The sequence below is a fragment of the Schistocerca nitens genome, chromosome 9 (assembly GCF_023898315.1).
Source record: "Schistocerca nitens isolate TAMUIC-IGC-003100 chromosome 9, iqSchNite1.1, whole genome shotgun sequence".
In the NCBI taxonomy this organism is placed as follows: domain Eukaryota; kingdom Metazoa; phylum Arthropoda; class Insecta; order Orthoptera; family Acrididae; genus Schistocerca; species Schistocerca nitens.
In genome coordinates this window covers 424,099,970-424,120,397 of record NC_064622.1, presented here as the reverse complement: position 1 = coordinate 424,120,397, position 20,428 = coordinate 424,099,970, and the positions used below count along the sequence as shown (strand labels likewise).

General features: G+C 45.3%; 1 protein-coding gene across 1 annotated transcript in view; it reads left to right on the top strand.

Moving 5' to 3' along the window:
* The window catches only part of LOC126204292 (L-dopachrome tautomerase yellow-f2-like), a 41,697-nt gene extending 22,324 nt beyond the window's left edge, over positions 1–19,373 (top strand). The window contains exons 3-5 of the mRNA XM_049938680.1: positions 1,532–1,891; positions 12,816–13,056; positions 18,632–19,373. Of these exons, the coding sequence (XP_049794637.1) occupies positions 1,532–1,891; positions 12,816–13,056; positions 18,632–18,850 (820 nt within the window). The 3' untranslated portion in view covers positions 18,851–19,373. The remainder of the gene's footprint in view (positions 1–1,531; positions 1,892–12,815; positions 13,057–18,631) is intronic.
* Positions 19,374–20,428: the final 1,055 nt, after the last annotated feature.

Genomic DNA, 20,428 nt, shown 5'->3' with positions numbered 1-20,428 from the left:
CGCGCTTCGTTACAGGATCATTTAGTAATCGCGAAAGCGTTACGGAGATGATAGATAAACTCCAGTGGAAGACTCTGCAGGAGAGACGCTCAGTAGCTCGGTACGGGCTTTTGTTAAAGTTTCGGGAACATACCCTCACCAAAGAGTCAGGCAGTATATTGCTCCCTCCTACGTATATCTCGCGAAGAGACCATGAGGATAAAATCAGAGAGATTAGAGCCTACACAGAAGCATACCGACAATCCTTCTTTCCACGAACAATACGAGACTGGAATAGAAGGGAGAACCGATAGAGGTACTCAAGGTACCCTCCGCCACACACCGTCAGGTGGCTTGCGGAGTATGGATGTAGATGTAGATGTAGATGTAGATAGTGCTCAGAGCCATTTGATAAAAGTGGTAGTGCGACCTCCAGACCAGATGTGAGGAAACGCAAATCAGCAAATCGTAAGTAATTACTTTTTTTACAAAGAATCGCGAAGTGAACTGTTTGATAATCTATAACTAACAAAACTGTATCGTCATAGATCCCGCTGATGATGCCATAGAAGAGGAGAAGGCGAAACGCGTATGGATAAATAAAGTAACTAGCAGCAGGTAAAGGCAGTTTGATTTGCAAAACAAGTTCAAAATGGCTCTGAGCACTATGCGACTTAACTTCTGAGGTCATCAGTCGCCTAGAACTTAGAACTACTTAAACCTAACTAACCTAAGGACATCACACACATCCATGCCCGAGGCAGGATTCGATCCTGCGATCGTAGCGGTCGCTCGGTTCCAGACTGCAGCGCCTAGAACCGCACGGCCTGCAAAACAAGTATTTATATAATTGCGTAGGCTTCCGCGGCCAGAGTCAGTCGACATAAAAGTTTTCTGGGTTTGGTACCGCGTCATAGTGTAAAAAACTACTGCTGCTATAGAAAAACCAACGTTTCGGCCACGATTGCAGCGGCCTTCTTCTGGGTCTAATGGTGCGTTCTAGCTATGCAGTGTCCTTTATATTTTGTTGTTAATGTTCACTGCGCATGGCATTACATCATAATTTTAAAAAGGTAGATAGTTTCATTGGTCACTTAAGGAAGAAGGAGAGGGAACTTTATTTTAATAGATGATTATTTTAATAGGTTATTATTAAAATAAAGTTCCCTCTCCTTCTTCCTTAAGTGACCAATGAAACTATCTACCTTTTTAAAATTATGATGTAATGCCATGCGCAGTGAACATTAACAACAAAATATGAAGGACACTGCATAGCTAGAACGCACCATTAGAGACAGAAGAAGGCCGCTGCAATCGTGGCCGAAACGTTGGTTTTTCTATAGCAGCAGTAGTTTTTTACACTATGACGCGGTACCAAACCCAGTATTTATATGCTTGCTGCGGAGGATGGCCACACAAACAGACTTGATATTATAAGTCTTTTGGTGTCCCTGACAGTGGTAGTCTGTACAATAGCAAGTAAATTACCTTACATTTATCGATTTAGATACTGTAGGTACTGTGGATCTGACGCGCGGCCGTGTGTCCGCAGCTACTACCTGAAGGAAGCGGACTACCGGCCGGACTCGTTCTTCGCGCACATCGCGGTGGACGTGACGGCGGACCGGTGCGCCGAGGCGTTCGCCTACCTGCCGGACCTGGGCTCCTACGCCATGGTGGTGTTCGACCTGGCGCGCATGTCGTCGTTCCGCGTGCAGCACCACTTCTTCTTCTTCGAGCCGCAGCACGGCGACTACCGCATCGCCGGGCTGGACTTCCAGTGGACGGACGGCGTCTTCTCGGCGGCGCTGTCGGCGCCCGACCCCGCGGACGGCGGCTTCCGCACCCTCTACTTCCACGCGCTGTCTGCCACCACCGAGTACGCCGTCTCCACCAGACTCCTGCGTAACAGGTTGGTCCACTCTGCCCCACAGTGTATTACGTGTGCCAAGAGACATTAAAAATGGCCAAATGATTTGTGAAACGACTTGTCTGAAAGTAAGAAATAAAACAGGTTACATAAACACTGAATGATACAATCCACCGACAAAGATCCCCTAATACTTTGAGATTCTAAGTTAAACACTGAATGTTAAATTTTTCAGTGGCACCTCAAAAAATGGTTCAAATGGCTCTGAACACTATGGGACTTAACATCTGAGGTCATCAGCCCCCTAGAACTTAGAACTACTTAAACGTAACTAACCTAAGGACATCACACACGTCCATGCCCGAGGCAGGATTTTCCTTGACTTCCGGAAGGCATTCGATACAGTTCCGCACTGTAGCCTGATAAAGTAAGAGCCTACAGAATATCAGACCACCTGTGTGGCTGGATTGAAGAGTTTTTAGCAAACAGCATGTCGTTCTCAATCGAGAGACATCTACGACGTTAAAATAACCTCTGGCGTGCCACAGGAGAGTGTTATGGGGTCATTGCTTTTCACAATATATGTAAATGACCTAGTAGATAGTGCCGGAAGTGTTTTGGTTGGCAGGAGAGCCAACACCGTGTTACTAGGGAAGGCCGAAAGGCACGCGTTTTAACTCACGCAGGCTGGCGTGAGGTCTGGAACAGGACAAGGAAATTAGAATTTAGAAAAAAGGACGTAGCTGGTGGAATACTTAACTTTAATCCGTTAATGGTGAACGTCGGTCTGGACGGTACATGATTCACAATATCAATAGTGACTGATAATGGCGCCTTGCTAGGTCGTAGCAAATGACGTAGCTGAAGGCTGCTAAACTATCGTCTCGGCAAATGAGAGCGTATTTTGTCAGTGAACCATCGCTAGCAAAGTCGGTTGTACAACTGGGGCGAGTGCTAGGAAGTCTCTCTAGACCTGCAGTTTGGCGGCGCTCGGTCTGCAATCACTGATAGTGGCGACACGCGGGTTCGACGTATACTAACGGACCGCGGCCGGTTTAAAGGCTACCACCTAGCAAGTGTGGTGTCTGGCGGTGACACCACAGGAAGTTCCATGCGGCTTTTCGCGGATGATGCTGTAGTATGCAGAGAAGTTGCAGCATTAGAAAATTGCAGCGAAATGCAGGAAGATCTGCAGCCGATAGGCACGGGGTGCAGCGAGTGGCAACTGACCCTTAACAGACAAATGTAATGTATTGCGAATACATAGAAAGAAGGATCCTTTATTTTATGATTATATGATAGCAGAACAAACACTGGTAGCAGTTACTTCTGTAAAATATCTGAAAGTATGCGTACGGAACGATTTGAAGTGGAGTGATCATACAAAATTAATTGTTGGTAAGGCCAGCGCCAGGTTGAGATTCATTGAGAGAGTCCTTAGAAAATGTAGTCCATCAACAAAGGAGGTGGTTTAAAAAATACTCGTTCGACCTATACTTGAGTTTTGCTCATCAGTGTGGGATCCGTACCAGGTCGGGTTGACAGAGGAGATATAGAAGATCCAAAGAAGAGCGGCGCGTTTCGTCACAGGGTTATTTGGTAAGCGTGACAGCGTTACGGAGATGTTTAGCAAACTCAAGTGGAAGACTCTGCAAGAGAGGCGCTCTGCATCGCGGTGTAGCTTGCTCGCCAGGTTTCGAGAGGGTGCGTTTCTGGATGAGGTATCGAATATATTGCTTCCCCCTACTTATACCTCCAGAGGAGATCACGAATGTAAAATTAGAGAGATTAGAGCGCGCACAGAGGCTTTTTGACAGTCGTTCTTCCCGCGAACCATACGCGACTGGAACAGGAAAGGGAGGTAATGACAGTGGCACGTAAAGTGCCCTCCGCCACACACCGTTGGGTGGCTTGCTGAGTATAAATATAGATTTAGATGTAGATGTAGATGAACATTGAATGATGCAATCCACCAACAAAGATCCTCTAATACTTATTGAGATTCTATGTTAAACATGGAATTTTAAATTTTCAAGTGGCACCTCATTGGCTGTACATACGAGGCGCGTTCAGTAAGTAATGCAACACATTTTTTTCTGAAAGCAGTTACTTTTATTGAGGCTTCCGATACACCATATTATCTCCCCACTCCTTTGGTTGCAAAACCCTATTTTTCACCTTACGAGAATGGCTCCTATGCCACACGGTAACACTCTAATGGTCGACACCAAAGCCAACGTCTTGTTGCATCAGTAGCCTCCCCATCATCCACGTACTTGGCCCCGCAGAGTGCATCTTTCATTGGCCCAAACAGAAAGGTGCGAGATCTGGGCTGTAAGACGGATAAGGAGGAAGAGTCCAATGAAGTTTTGTGAGCTTCTCTAGAGTGCACATCTTTGTGCGAGGGCTTGCACTGCCATGGAGAAGGAGCAGTTCGTTTGATTTTTTCTGGCGACGAGCACGCTGAAATCGTTTCTTCACTTTCACTTCAATAAACTTCAAAGTTTATCGTTGCACCATGAGGGAAAACATCAGATAGACTAACCCCTTCAGAATTCCAACAGACCGCCGCCATGGCTTTAGCGCCTGAGGGTGCGGTTTTGAATTCTTTTTTCGGAGGAGAGGTGATGTGGCGGCCCTCCATGAATTGCCGTTTTGTTTTCGGTTCGCAGTGGTGAACTCATGTTTCATCGCAGGTGATAATATTCGCCAAAAAATTGCCACGATCAGCGCTGTAGCGCGGAAGCAGTTCAGCACATTTGCTTCTGCGTTGCTCTCTATCGTATTCTGTTGAGGAACGCAGAGGGCACAGATCTTTGAGTGCCCCAACTAGAGGACAAGTGTGTCAAGCCCTACCAACAGAGACGTCCAATTGTGCAGCGAGCGGTGTTTCATTGTGATCCGTGGATCAAGTCGAGTGAGAGTGTCCGCACGTTCTAACGTTACAGGGGTCACAGCTGTGTGTGGCGGCCGGCACGAGGGAGATCAGATAGGTTATCTCGTTGCGATGATGACAGGCGTCTCGCCCAACGACTCACCGTGGCTTTGTTCACTGCCAGGTCTCCATAGACATTCTGCAAGCGCCTAGGTATATCTGCGATGCTCGCGTTTTCTACCAAAAGAAACTCAGTGACAGCTCTCTGCTTGGAAAGCACCTCCACTGCAGATGCCATTTTGTAGGCTACGTGTACCGCAGCCACCTATAGGGGCTGAAGCGGGAATATTCCACGATATCCCACGAAAAATTCCGGGTTTTTCAACCAAAATTAGCCGAGGAAAAAAGTGTTCCATAGCTTATTTCACGCCCCAATAATTTCGAGCACCATTCTAAGACACGTCAAGCGTTTCTCTAATATATTTCATTGATTACTTGTAGACAAATCATTTCACAAAATATTTCATGTTAAAAAAAAGTTCAGGATTGTTTCTTGACCGTTAAATATCACGTAAATGAAATTTTTTTACGGGCAGTATAGCTAGACCTTGGAGAAACGAACTTATTGACACGTCATTTATAAAATATTCCAATTTTTTCTGAAATAACTACAGAGAATTTCTTAATTACCCAGATTACTTTCAAGCACTTACATACACCCTCTCCAAATTTTAAGTTTATATTCCTATCAGTTTTCGCTGGGCAGTGATGTGTCAGTGAATCAGTGACACCCTACTGCACCCTCCTAGGGGTTTATTTTCCAAAAACAGTGAAACAATTTTTTTTATTTCTAACAGAGGAGCCAAATACAAGTTTTCATAGATTTAGCTTAAAAAATGCTTCCATAACGGAATACTTCCATAAAAACTTTCATCGCCTGTTCGAATTTCCAAAAAGATTGAAACACGTATTTTTATGTATAACTGAGTTGTTGGGTTTAGCTTCAAAATGCTTCCATAATGACACATTTTAGTAAACATTTTCATCCCCTATTTCACCCCCTTAAGACTTGAATTTCCAAAAACACTTAAACATATATTTTTATTTGCAACCGAGAATTTAAATATAAATTTTCATTGTTGTATTCTAGTTGTTCTTTAATAATGATTTATTTTCAAAAAAGGCTTAAATTTCCAAAAATGATGAAATACATATTTCTTTAGAGACCAAATGCCAATTTTCGTAGGTGTAGCTTCAAAATTGCCTTAATAGCGCCATATTTTGAAAATACCTTTCATCCCCTAATTCACTCGTTAAGGGTGAAATTTCGAAAAATCCCTTGTTAAACGACACCTACAGTATGATATCAACACACTCTCCAAATTTCTATATCCTTAGCGGTTTGGGCTGGGCGATAATGAGTGAGAAGGTCAGAACATTGCCGTTTGTATACACAGGTTATCGTTTTTCTCATAAGCTTACTGCAGCTAAAAAGTATTTTTACCAGCTACATTTGGTTTTTGTTTATAAAACATCTTCTGTGGTCGTTCTGGAAATATGGTAAACATAATACGGCTCTACGTTTCGATGTTAACAGATCAAAACTAGATTTCTTGATGAAACTGACGTACAATTTGAGGTCGAAAAAAGATTTCCTCAGTTACTACCATTTTTAACCTCCTTTTTCTTTCGCTGCATTTGTTATTTTTCCACTTCACCTCACTTCTGTAACCCTCACAAAAGAGATATGCCTTAGTTTCAACATTCTTCATGCAGCACATTGTTAATATTTACTCATTTTTTCTGTACGTTGCAAAATGGTTCAAATGGCTCTGAGCACTATGGGACTTAACTACTGAGGTCATCAGTCCCCTAGAACTTAGAACTACTTAAACCTAACTAACCTAAGGACATCACACACATCCATGCCCGAGGCAGGATTCGAACCTGCGACCGTAGCGGTCGTGCGGTCCCAGACTGAAGCGCCTAGAACCGCTCTGTACGTTGCATTCACAGACTGGCAATACTAACAGCCTACACGGAGAACTAACGAATTCAGAGAAACTCTGCGCTGGAGGAGAAACATTGAAACTACAATGCTATTCCCTCGTGAAGCTTACAGAAGTGAGGTAAACCGAAAAAAATAACACAGCGTAAGAAAAAGCAGCTCCAACAAAATAAAAATTAGTGCATTTCAGAATATGGGTAATAGTACGCCAGTTTTCCCCCCATGAACCATGTACCTTGCCGTTGGTGGGGTGGCTTGCGCGCCTCAGCTATACAGATAGCTCTACTGTAGGTTCAACCACAACGGAGGGGTATCTGTTTAGAGGCCAGATAAACGTGTGGTTCCTGAAGAGGGGCAGCAGTCTTTTCAGTAGTTGCAGGGGCAACAGTCTGGATGATTAACTGGTCTGGCCTTGTAACACTAACCAAAACGGCCTTGCTGTGCTGGTACTGCGAATCGTAGAGAGAGACCAAGAGATGAATACACTAAGCAGATTCAAAAGGATGTAGGTTGCAGTAGGTTCTGGGAGATGAAGAAGCTTGCACAGGATAGAGTAGCATGGAGAACTGCATCAAACCAGTTTCTGAACTGAAGACCACAACAACAACAACGCCAGTTTTTTAAAAGAAACACTGTTTCTGCTCTATAAATAACAGAGTGTAGAGATATTTCCAAAATGAGTGGAAGATGCTGAAAAATATCCTTTAACTGGAGTAAGCTTACGACGGAAATATCAATAATAATAGACATATAACAGCTACTTCGGAAGATGACCATGCATACAATCATATTAGCTCTCTTCTTGTGTGAACTATTTATCATCCAAGTTTCACTTCCTTATAATGAAACGCTCCAGACGAAAACACCTTTAAGACACCTTCAGAAAAGACTTCCCAACATTTCACATTATATTCGAGTTTTCTTTTTAAGAAATACTTTCCTTGCGAATGTCAATCTACATTTTCTGACCTCGCTATTATGTCCATCCTCAGTTACTTTTTTGTCTACACAAATAAAAACACATGCTACATTTAGTATCTCATTTTGTAGTCTAATTCCACTTACATCGCCTGATTTCATCCAGCAACATTCCGTTACCCTTGTTTTACTTTTTTATGGTCTTCTTATAACCTTTCTTCAAGGCACAATTCATTTAAATTAACTGCTCTTTCAAGCCTTTTGCCATATAATTATTACATTTAGTAATAATAAAATTTCTAACCTCCAGGCAAGAATACACAATCAGTGATAGATAAAAGAATTAAATGCAGCAGATGCAGAAACGCCAACAGGGTATATTACAATTGTTTTATTTCCGTACATTATTTCTGTTTCTAGATTGATTGTAGATAACCTTTACAAAGCTTATTCTGACGCAATTAAAGTTTTCTGTTATATACTACAATGTTAAAATCAAAGAAAACAATAATATACCCCTTGTCTTTACCGACTACCCATATCAATTTGCACTGCAAGTAACCTTCAAGTGGAAAATGGGAACAGAAAAAGGGCAACAACAATAAAAAAATTATAAATGTTTGACGATATAAACATTACCCTATAAAAGTGGACAAAAAGAACAAAATATTATGAACCCAAACAACTAACAATACAAGGTTACTTAACATTTTACAACGTGCTTATCCAAACAGTGAGCTACGCCGTCGATGGGAAAACTATTGCTTGCAGAAGGTCCACAGCCAAAAATTTTTTCTTTCTTTTTTTCGTTTTTTGTTTCTTTAAGACGCGCGCCTTAATTCAGCATGACGTTCAAATGTACGATCATGCAAGGGGCAGTAACACACACGTAAGGCAATTTCCGATCACAAATTCAAAGCAGAGAAACGTTGCCACACAGTTATTAATAGCTCCCATAAGACCGGGAGATTGGCCCCGCCAGACGACGACCATTGCACTAACTAGATGAAAACTCTTACTTTCAGTGACGACACCACCTTCTGGAGGTTATTGGCAGCCGCAGATGGACTTCATAGCTTCCCCAGCCCATGAACGGAAAACAAAAAACCCCCTGCAGAACGGTCGTCCAGGGCCAAACACTCGTCTCAACTGCATCGTCCGCCCTCGGCACGGCACACAGCACCTCCTCCCAGCGGGCGCGCTAGCTCCGCAACGCCCTCTAGGAAAGCGCGGAAATTCCAAACATGAGTAAACCAAGGGAAAAATAGGAACCGTGGCAAACGATACAGTTCAAGGGAGGCCTGCAGAGGATCGACGCTTGGGGCAGGGGTTGCCACTTGACCCTCGACGTAAACAAATGTAACGTATTGCGCATAAAAAATCGAAAAGACCCATTATTGTATGATTACACAGTTGACAAACAGTAACCGGAAGCAATCACCTCTATTAAATATCCGGAAATACGAGTACAGGGCGATTTGAAGTGGAATGTCCACATAAAACTAATTGTACAAAACGCATATGGGAAGCAGCCATAATGCTCAGGAAATGTAATCCACTACGAAGGAGAGAGTTCACTAAACCTTCGCTCAAATAATTGTCGACTACTGTCGTTCCGAGATCCATACTACACACCAAAAAAAAGTTTTGCATCATTTCGGTTCCGAGAGTTCCGGAACCTGTACAGAAAATTGGAATAGAGGTCAACATAAACACCATTTCCGCCATTTTTATTGCTCATGAGAACCGCACATTGCATGTAGTACCACTATATAGCGAGTCCAGTGGTGGTCCAGATTGCTGTACACGCCGCTACCTCTAATACCCAGTAGTACGTCCTCTTATATCGATGCATGCCTGCATTCGTCGTGGCATACTATCCACAAGTTCATCAAGGTACTGTTGGTCCACATTGTCCCACTCCTCAAGGGCGATTCGGTGTAGACTGGTTGGTGTGTCACGTCGTCCATAAACAGCCCTTTTCATTCTATCCCAGGCACGTTCGATAGGTTTGATGACTGGAGAACATGCTGGCCTCTCTAGTCGAGCAATGTCGTCATCCCGAAGGAAGTCATCCACGAGATGTGGACGATGGGGTCGCGAATTTTCGTCCAGAATCGCCTCGCCAATATGCTGCCGATATGGTTGCACTATCGGTTGTAGGACAGCATTCACGTATCGTACAGCCGTTACGATGCCTTCCATGACCACCAGCGGCATGCGTCAGCCCCACATAATGCCACCCTAAAACAGTAGGAAACCTCCACCTTGCTGCACTCGCTTGACAGTGTGTATAAGGCGTTCAGCCTGACCAGGTTGCCTCCAAATACGTCTCCGACGATTGTCTGGTTGAAGGCATATGCGGCACTCATCGGTGAAGAGAACGTGATGCCAATTCTGAGCGGTCCATTTGGCATGTTGTTGGGCCCATCTGTACTGCGCTGCATGGTGTCGTGGTTACAATGATGGGCCTCGCCATGGATGTCGGAAGTGAAGTTGCGTATCATGCAGCAAATTGCGCACAGTTTGAGTCGTAACACGATGTCCTGTAACTGCCCGAAAAGCACTATTCAACATGGTGGCGTTGCTGTCAGGGTTCTTCCGAGCCATAATCTGTAGGTAGCGGTCATCCACTGCAGTAGTAGCCCCTGGGCGGCCTGGGCGAGGCATGTCATCGACAGCTCCTGTCTGTCTGTATCTCCTCCACGTCCGAACAACATCGCTTTGGTTCAAATGGCTCTGAGCACTATGGGACTTAACATCTGAGGTCATCAGTCCTTTAGAACTGCTTAAACCTAACTAACCTAAGGACATCACACACATCCATGCCCGAGGCAGGATTCGAACCTGCGACCGTAGCGGTCGCGCGGTTCCAGAATGAAGCACTTAGAACCGCTCGGCTACCACGGCCGGCCAACATCGCTTTGGTTTACTCCGAGACGCCTGGCACAAAGTAACAATGCCGACGCGATCGAACCGCGGTATTGACCGTCCAGGCATGGTTGTACTACATACAACACGAGCTGTGTACCTCCTTCCTGGTGGAATGACTGGAGCTGATCGGCTGCAGGACTCCCTCCGTCTAATAGGCGCTCCTCATCCACCGTTGTTTAAGTCTTTGGGTGGGTTTAGTGACATCTCTAAAAAGCTAAAGGGACTGTGTCTGTGATACAGTAACCACTGTCAACGTCTATCTTCAGGAGTTCTGGGAACAGGGATGATCCAAAACTTTTATTGATGTGTGTGGATTGATAGTGGAAATAAATATGATCCAAAGAAGAGCAGCGCGTTTTGTCACAGGTTCATTCAGTAAACACAAAACGTCACGAAACTGTTCAGCCAAATGTAATGGCAGCTGCTACCAGAGAGGTGTTCTGCAGCGTGGTGTGGTTTGCTGTTAAAGTTCCAAGAGCGTACATTCCTGGAGGAATCACTCAATGTAGTTGTTCCTTCTACATATATCTCGCGTAGATACCATGAAAGTTAGAGAGTCGAGCTCACATGGAGACTTAACAACAATCTTTCTTCCCGCGTATCACCCACAACTGGAACAGCAAAGGGGCAAGCGACATACCATAAAATAGAATGAGATTTTCACTCTACAGCGGAGTGTGCGCTGATATGAAACTTCCTGGCAGATTAAAACTGTGTGCCGGACCCAGACTCGAACTCGGGACCTTTGCCTTTCGCGGGCATGTGCTCTACCAACTGAGCTACCCAAGCACGACTCCACGCCCCGTCCTCACAACTTCACTTCTGCCAGTACCTCGTCTCCTACCTTCCAAACTTTACAGAAGCTCTCCTGCGAACCTTGCAGAACTAGCACTCCTGAAACGAAGAATAATGCGGAGACATGGCTTAGCCACAGCCTACGGAAAGTTTCCAGAATGAGATTTTCATTCTGCAGCGGTGTGTGCGCTGATATGAAACTTCCTGGCAGATTAAAACTGTGTGCCGGACTGAGACTTTGCCTTTCGCGGGCAAGTGCTCTACCAACTGAGCTACCCAAGCACGACTCACGCCCCGTCCTCACAGCATCTCTTCGGCCAGTACCTCGTCTCCTACCTTCCAAACTTTACAGAAGCTCTCCTGCGAACCTTGCAGAACTAGCACTCCTGAAACGAAGGATAATGCGGAGACATGGCTTAGCCACAGCCTACGGAAAGTTTCCAGAATGAGATTTTCACTCTGCAGCGGAGTGTGCGCTGATATGAAACTTCCTGGCAGATTAAAACTGTGTGCCGGACTGAGACTCGAACTCGGGGCCTTTGCCTTTCGCGGGCAAGTGCTCTACCAACTGAGCTACCCCATCACGACTCACGCCCCGTCCTCACAGCTTTACTTCTGCCAATACCTCGTCTCCTACCTTCCAAACTTTACAGAAGCCCTCCTGCGAACCTTGTAGAACTAGCACTCCTGAAAGAAAGGATATTGCGGAGACATGGCTAAGCCACAGCCTGGGGGATGTTTCTAGAATGAAATTTTCACTCTAGAGCGGAAACATCCCCCAGGCTGTGGCTAAGCCATGTCTCCGCAATATCCTTTCTTTAAGGAGTGCTAGTTCTGCAAGGTTCGCAGGAGAGCTTCTGTAAAGTTCGGTAGGTAGGAGTCGAGGTACTGGCAGAAGTGAAGCTGTGACGACGGGACGTGAGTCGTGCTTGGGTAGCTCAGTTGTTAGAGCACTTGCCCGCGAAAGGCAAAGGTCCCGAGTTCGAGTCTCGGTCCGGCACATAGGCCGGCCGAAGTGGCCGAGCGGTTAAAGGCGCTGCAGTCTGGAACCGCAAGACCGCTACGGTCGCAGGTTCGAATCCTGCCTCGGGCATGGATGTTTGTGATGTCCTTAGGTTAGTTAGGTTTAACTAGTTCTAAGTTCTGGGGGACTAATGACCTCAGCAGTTGAGTCCCATAGTGCTCAGAGCCATTTGAACCATTTGAACCGGCACATAGTTTTAATCTGCCAGGAAGTTTCATACCATAAAATAGCTTGCGGAGTACAGCTGTAGATGCAAATCTCTGAACGGGGCCACCATCATCGGCGCCCAGCTGGATGCTAAACAGTGGTATACTGATGGCTAACCCAATTGTCCTGTAAGCTTTGTGTCAGATGGTTATGCACCGAAACTGTCGCAGCTACGAGAGTACTTCAAAATGGCTGGCGTTTGCAGGACCGCTGCTGGCACGACGCCCTGGTTCCGCTCCTTCCGGGCAGTGGGCTCGCGCGGGCCCAGCGGCCAGTCGACGGGCAGCTTCCTGGACGAGGAGACGGGCGTGCTCTTCCAGATGGAGGTCAACAACCACCGCGTCACCTGCTGGAACTCGCGCACCGGCCTCCCCATGTCTCCCGCCACCATAGGCGTCGTCGCCCCTGACGACGGTCGCTCCTTCGTCTACCCCAGCGACGTCAAGGTAACTAACCGACACCTGCGCTCCTGCTTGCCGTCATTGTGTAACAGCGTCTTCACAAAGTTGCTCCACATACACGATTTTCAATAAAAATCAGTATCCGCAAAAATGCCAGTAACTTGGAAAAATACAAAACAAGTGAGATAAAATTGTATAACTAAACGAAACATTTAGACTTATTTCACGGCTTTATTATTATTGTACGAATTAGATTTCGGGTTATAAGCTCGTTTCCTACTACACAACTGATCCCAAAGATGGCAACCAAACAAGGATAAAAGTGGAGCCGGCCGAGGTGGCCTATTCGAGATTACTGAGTTGACTAGCACAATAACTACATGTCGATTGTCTCTTATAATTGGATTAGTCTCACCTGCTCACTGCTCGTGAAAGATTCCCGTCTAAAAATTGGGATGGTCGCACGGGATCGTTTCTTCGCCTTTCAGGACTCTAGTTGCTCGATAACGTCAACCTACCGACCGACCGTAACACAACATAATTAAGTTCACTGGATGAAAAATTCGTCACCATGAACGCGCATCACATCTGCGAGTGCGCAAAACAACACTGATTCCCCGCAGCATGGACTGCACGAGGAGATATAAACAACTCGCTCAAGCAGGCCGAATGGCGTGTTCGTCTTTTCTGATGGTGGGTGTGTTGTCCAAGGCTGTTCCAGATATTTGTATTAGATTTCAAATCCGTGTACTTTATGAGTCATTTCAGGTGTGTAAGAGTTTTGAATGTTAAGCAGTTACTGTTAATGTCACGTACAGGAGCTTATCGCAATTCAGGAAGACAAGGCTGTTAACCTTACGCCCTACGTTAAGGTGATGAGGAAACAATGATACGCCGGCCGTAGTGGCCGAGCGGTTCTAGGCGCTACAGTCTGGAACCACGCTACCGCTACGGTCGCAGGTTCGAATCCTGCCTCGGGCATGGATGTGTATGATGTCCTTAGGTTAGTTAGGTTTAAGTAGTTCTAAGTTCTAGGGGACTGATGACCTCAGATGTTAAGTCCCATAGTGCTCAGAGCCATTTGAACCATAAAAGTGTAAACTTTCTTAATCTATTGATTCTTGGTTCAAATGGCTCTAAGCACTATGGGAGGTCATCAGTCCCCTAGACTTAGAACTACTTAAACCTAACTAACCTAAGGACATCACACACATCCATGCCCGAGGTACCGAGCGAGGTGGCGCAGTGGTTAGCACGCTAGACTCGCATTCGGGAGGACGACGGTTCATCTACATCTACGTGGATACTCTGCAAATCACATTTAAGTGCCTGGCATAGGGTTCATCGAACCACCTTCACAATTCTCTATTATTCCAATCTCGTATAGCGTGCGGAAAGAATGAACACCTATATCTTTCCGTACGAGCTCTGCTTTCCCTTATTTTATCGTGGTGATCGTTCCTCCCTATTTAGGTCGGTGTCAACACAATATTTTCGCATTCGGAGGAGAAAGTTGGTGATTGGAATTTCGTGAGAAGATTCCGTCGCAACGAAAAACGCCTTTCTTTTAATGATGTCCAGCCCAAATCCTGTATCATTTCTGTGACACTCTCTCCCATATTTCACGATAATACAAAACGTGCTGCCTTTGAACTTTTTCGATGTACTCCGTCAGTCCTATCTGGTAAGGATCCCACACCGCGCAGCAGTATTCTAAAAGAGGAGGCAGTCTCCTTAGTAGGTCTGTTACATTTTCTAAGTGTCCTGCCAATAAATCCTGATTTAGCTTTTCCGTGCTTTCCCTAAATCGCTCCAGGCAAATGGCGGGACGGTTCCTTTGAAAGGACACGGCCGACTTCCTTCCCCGTCGATCCCTAATCCGATGAGACCGATGACCTCGCTGTTTGGTCTCTCCCCCAAACAACCAAAAACCAAGTCCGAGGTAGGATTCGAACCGGCGACTGTAGCAGCAGCACGGTTCCAGACTGAAGCGCCTAGATCCACTCGGCCACAGCGGTCGGCTATTGATTCTTGATTTGAGTTAGATTAAAGAGAGTCGTCAAGATGTCACAGACTTGAAGCCGACGTCCGCCATCTGAGCTGCCCTAAACTTCAGCTTCTGTTGAAATATTTTTATCAAAAACACCAGCCTGCGTCATTTACGGTGCTACTAAGCATTCTGATTACACTCCAATTTTGTAAAGGAATCGTATTTCATTAGGAAGTGGGCTCATTGAAGAGAGATTTTCTTTTATATGCCGGTCCATGAAATTTGATTGCACTATTTACTTTTACTGTAGAAGTTTTAATTCTGTCATTTGACTTCAGACTTCCTATCAGTCTAACTCGAAAATCTCTCTGGGTGAACGCTGTGAGAAGGAAACACTGGAAGCCATCCAAACACAACAAAATATGTCCTCAGCATTTTCGGGAGGGTAACAGAAAGCAAACATCAGTGTCATCTGTCCGTAGTAAGGGAAGCCTTTTCATATCGTTTACTTCTCTTATTGGTCATTCCAAACGTATAAATAGGAGAAAGTTACGTTGAGGCGAAATGCATCGTATTATTCGATCAAATATGTTTTTAGCAATGTCTTAAAATGTCTTCTTGACTGTGTGTTATTCACTAAAGCTCTGCAAGACTTTCTATTTGAAGCAACTGTTCTGCGCACACGACAGAAATGAAGAACAAAAAGCAATCATAAACAATAGTCTGCTAATTTTTTGGGACATATAGCATGGCGTCCCCGACTTCAAAGCAACTTACAGTTTAAGTCCTTAGTACCATCTCCCCTTATTATACTTTCATGGATTCCTGACTTAAAGTATAAATGTTATCTCTGTTGAAAGTTTTGACACAGTAACATTACTTTTCTACCACGTCTATTAGGAAATCATTTATAATAATTATGAACAACATACAGTGGAATAGGGCCATGTATACAGCAATTTATGTCGTTATCTACTCGTGAATGAAGACATCCAGGTTTTGCTCCTGTGTAGAAGCTGTAACATTTTCTAAAAGGGATGAAAAACTGAATAAACTTAGATCGTTCAATAACAAATGCGGGGATGCATAATCTTCTTTTTTTAATTTCTAAGATTTCGAATTGAGTGAGCATTGCAACATTTCCCCCCGCGTGTAGGACTTCTACATCTATTATGTTTTTGTGGTATTGATTTAAACACCGTTCGGCAAGGCTGAATCTGGCTTCTTTGATCTCCAGCTTCTGTGGTATTCTTTGAGCGTAGCACACATCGACCTCCAAGCTCTCCAGTATATCAGGACTGATACCACTTACAGATGATCTTGTAAATTCCTGTTTTCACGATGACCGGATGTTTATCTTTTGAACTGAAGCAAGATGTACCTAATGGCTGTCGGACATAGGGAAAGGGAGAGAAACCCTTTGCCTTTAAAACGTTGCTTGGCCTAATAGACGTTTCACCTGTAGAGGATAAACGGCACCACTTCGTTTTCAGTCCTACGTTGTTCACTGGGTACGGTAGGTATCTGGCTTACTTCTTCAGTTTTTTATTGAGAATGTTCTCAATCATTTTGGATTCAGATTCATTACTTGTAGCAAATGATCTGTTGTATTACGTTCCTCGTCGTAGTCTTCTGAGGATATGTGGACAGAAAAGGAGACGGTGATTCCTGTGATAGAATGCTGCATGTTTGTAGGCTGTTGGATGTTGAGAGGAAGTTTGGATAAATGTGTCATCGAAGGAATAAGTCTGTAATGCGCTGGTCCACTTCTGGCCTCTGGCCCTTACGCAACCAGAGTTGTATGTCCTTTTGAGGGGGCGTCAAATTCTGTCCAATTGGCACGTTACATCGTCAAAATCCTGAGCCGGTTAGAGGGTCACGCCCACAACGCTGCAGCCACCTGAGATCCGGTGACCTTGCTGGCCAAGGTAAGGTTTGGCAAGCACGAAGACAAGCAGGTATTATCTTGCTCATATGTAAGCCCAGGATGGCTTGCCATGAAGAGCAGCAAAACGGGGCGTAGAATATCGTCGACATACGTGTAACAATCTCACAGATGACAACCAAAGGGGTCCTGCTCTGAAATGAAATGGCACCCCAGACCAACACTCCTGGTTGTCGGACCATATGTTGGTATCCCACCGCTTTCTGGGGCGTCTCCAGACTCATCACTGAAGACGATTCAGTTGCAGCCAATGAGATTTCAGGTCGAAAGTGCCCTACATCACTGCAAATGGTCTTGTTGGTGTATGGAGGTCAATGGTAGTTGGCGCAAGGGTCGCCATGAGGTCAGCCCTCTTTCTGTGAGCCACCTATTAATGGTCCTTGTGGTCAATAAAGCACCAGCTGCACGTAGGATCGATGGTAAAGATGAACCTGGGTCTCTGAGAGACTCTCCGACCATTCAATGAATGTAACTCCATCGTCTGGCTGTTTGTCGGTCATCACCTTCTGTCGTCTCTCTAGGTCGACCGCTTTCTTCTTGACACTGTGGTTGACCCATTTCTGCCAAAATTGGAAAATAGTGGCATCGTTCCTATTCAAATATCGAGCGATCCGCCGATTATTCACCGGTTACTTTGAGCCCAACTACACGTCCTCCCCCAAATTCTGACATCTACATATGCGAGGCATAGTTACTGTCCAACTGAGAACACGGAATGAAATTCGCAAAGATTTTATGCCCTGGCAACGACATTTCCCTTGTCTCTTATCCTTGCCAGCTGTGCGGTCAAATTGCACTGCAGCAGCACACATCTTTCATCGACATCCAAGGTTTACAACTTTTGACGAACTGTAAGTCTGCAGGCTTTCGTGGCCGTTGTCATTGAAGTTAAAATCGTCTGGGTTATTAGGCCGTGTCATGTTTCTTCTAAAATGTTCGACGTTTCGACCCCTCTGCTGGGATCTTCCTCAGGATCTTTTGGTGTCCACTACTGCTAGAACACTGACGAACTGCCTGTTGGCTTCTGTCTCGGGTTCTTGGCCTACGTTTGTCTGATGATTTTTCTGACGCTTCGTTAGCACGAGTGGCTGGCATTGTCAAAGTTTCACGCTCCATTGCCGGTGCGAATATCAGTTTTACGACAAATTTGCATAACTTCTTCTTCGGTTTATTTATTTATTTATTTTTGGAGTGTATGTCAGTACATTAAGCCACCTGAAGAAGAAAGAAAACCAGAAACAAGAATAAAATTTTCACTCTACAGCGGAGTGTGCGCTGATATGAAACTTCCTGGCAGATTAAGATTGTGTGCCGGACCGAGACTCGAACTCGGGACCTTTGACTTTCGCGGGCAAGTGCTCTCCGCAATATCCTTTCTTCCGAGAGTGCTAGTTCTGCAAGGTTCGCAGGAGAGCTTCTGTGAAGTTTGGAAGGTAGGAGGCGAGGTACTGGCGGATCTAAAGCTGTGAGGATGGGGCGTGAGTCGTGCTTGGGTAGCTCAGTTGGTAGAGCATTTGCCCGCGAAAGGAAAAGGTCCCGAGTTCGAGTCTCGGTCCGGCACACAGTTTAATCTGCCAGGAAGTTTCAACCAGAAACAAGTCTTATCAAAATGAAGTGCTCTTATTCTCCAGTGGTCAGGGCTCTATTTGTACACACAGAATTGCATCGTATCCTTCTGGTTGCAGGTGGACGCCCGCGGAGACCTGTGGTTCGTGAACAACGTGCTGCCGGTGCTGCTGTACGGCGAGGTCGACAGCAAGGCGTACAACTACCACGTCTTCACGGGCCGCGTCTCTGACGTCATCAGAGGCACCGTCTGCGAGCCTTACCGCCCGGCCCACAGATGGCAGCTGCCGCCGACGCCCGCCGCACGTCTAAGCCTAATCAGCGTGCCTTTTGGATAGGCGCCGAGATCAATGTGCGGGAAGCTGGACGAGAGGACCAGAATATTTTCGGAACAATTTGTATGTTTTTTTTTTTTTCGTGTAATGTGCATTGATGCCATATCTGCCTGCAGTGTCAGAGTAGAGACGACTGAGCTTTTTTGTTACCATTATTTTTGTTCTTTTTATGTCATATCATCATCATCAGATACTATCATCACTTCAGCATTTTATCACACATCCGTGGATTACAAATATTTGCTATTAATCGCCTATCTTTGTCTGCTTTTCTCTTACTATTGGTCTCTTAAACTGATACCCACAATCTTTTTATTTAGACACTTCCAGCGTATGCTACAGAAGTCTTCGGCAGAACATGATGAATACAACTCTCGACGAAACGTTGCGATTTTTCATCACTATCTCACAGCTGTAAACTCTGAAGCCTTTCATCACCCACGATCTTTTTTCTGCTGTTTCTTCATTTTATTTATTTTGTAAGAAATATATTTTATCTTAAATGTCAATATCAAAAGTATAAAAATAAAAAAAATTGGTACAATAATATACAGTGTGCACATTAACAAAACTGCCAAACCGCAGCGACGGATTTCTAATTTGGAACTGGAGGAAAAAAGGTCCTATGAAAATGTGTCTGGAAATTGACGGTGGGCGTGCAACGAGAGCTTATCGTACTGGAACACAGAACAGAGCTGCATCGCATCCACGTCATCACAGATGTTCGAAGTGACCTCCATGGGACTGCAGGTGATAGGGATAGTAGCCGTTGTCAGGCAGGATAGACATGACGTACTTTGGTCTACACCGTGTTAGCGGGCCACTTGTCTGAAGCATGTACTAGGAATCGTATCAATATTCTGCAGAAGCTGGTCCTCCAAATCTGGTGTACGCAGAGTCCGCCGCCTCCCTGCACGTTTTGTTTTGGCATGGCCATGCTACCAAAAATGTTCAAATGTGTGTGAAATCTTATGGGACAATGCTAAGGTCATCAGTCCCTAAGCTTACACACTACTTAAACAAACACACGGACCCATGCCCGAGGGAGGGCTCGAACCTCCGCCGGGACCAGCGGCACAGTCCAAGACTGCAGCGCCCAAGACCGCTCGGCAAATCCCGTGCGGCGGCCATGCTACCTCTCGACCGTTTCCATCTGCTTGGCTGTACACAATCTCGGCTTGTTCCCGACATGAATACCGGACCTTTCCGCTGCCTACAGTACGCTGCGTCGATCACACAGCCTGTAACACACAAGGAACAAACGGCAAGTGTCAGAGAAACCTTCATTCGTAGGAGAAACCTATCATGGCAATGATGCAACTCCGAACATATGTTCGTAGGACTTTCTTCCTTCATTTCCGGACAGGAATCCGTCCCTGCAGATTGTCGGTTCTATTACTGTTCACCCTATATGATGATGGTGATGTCCCATACTCCGAGGAGCGTAGGGGACGATGCGGAAGGACGGCAACGCTGTACGAGGCAAAGTCCTAGCGGAGGTGGTTTGCCATTGTCTTCCTCCGACAGTAATGGGGATGAATGATGATGGGTATACCAGCGGAAAAGACGAATATGTTCCTC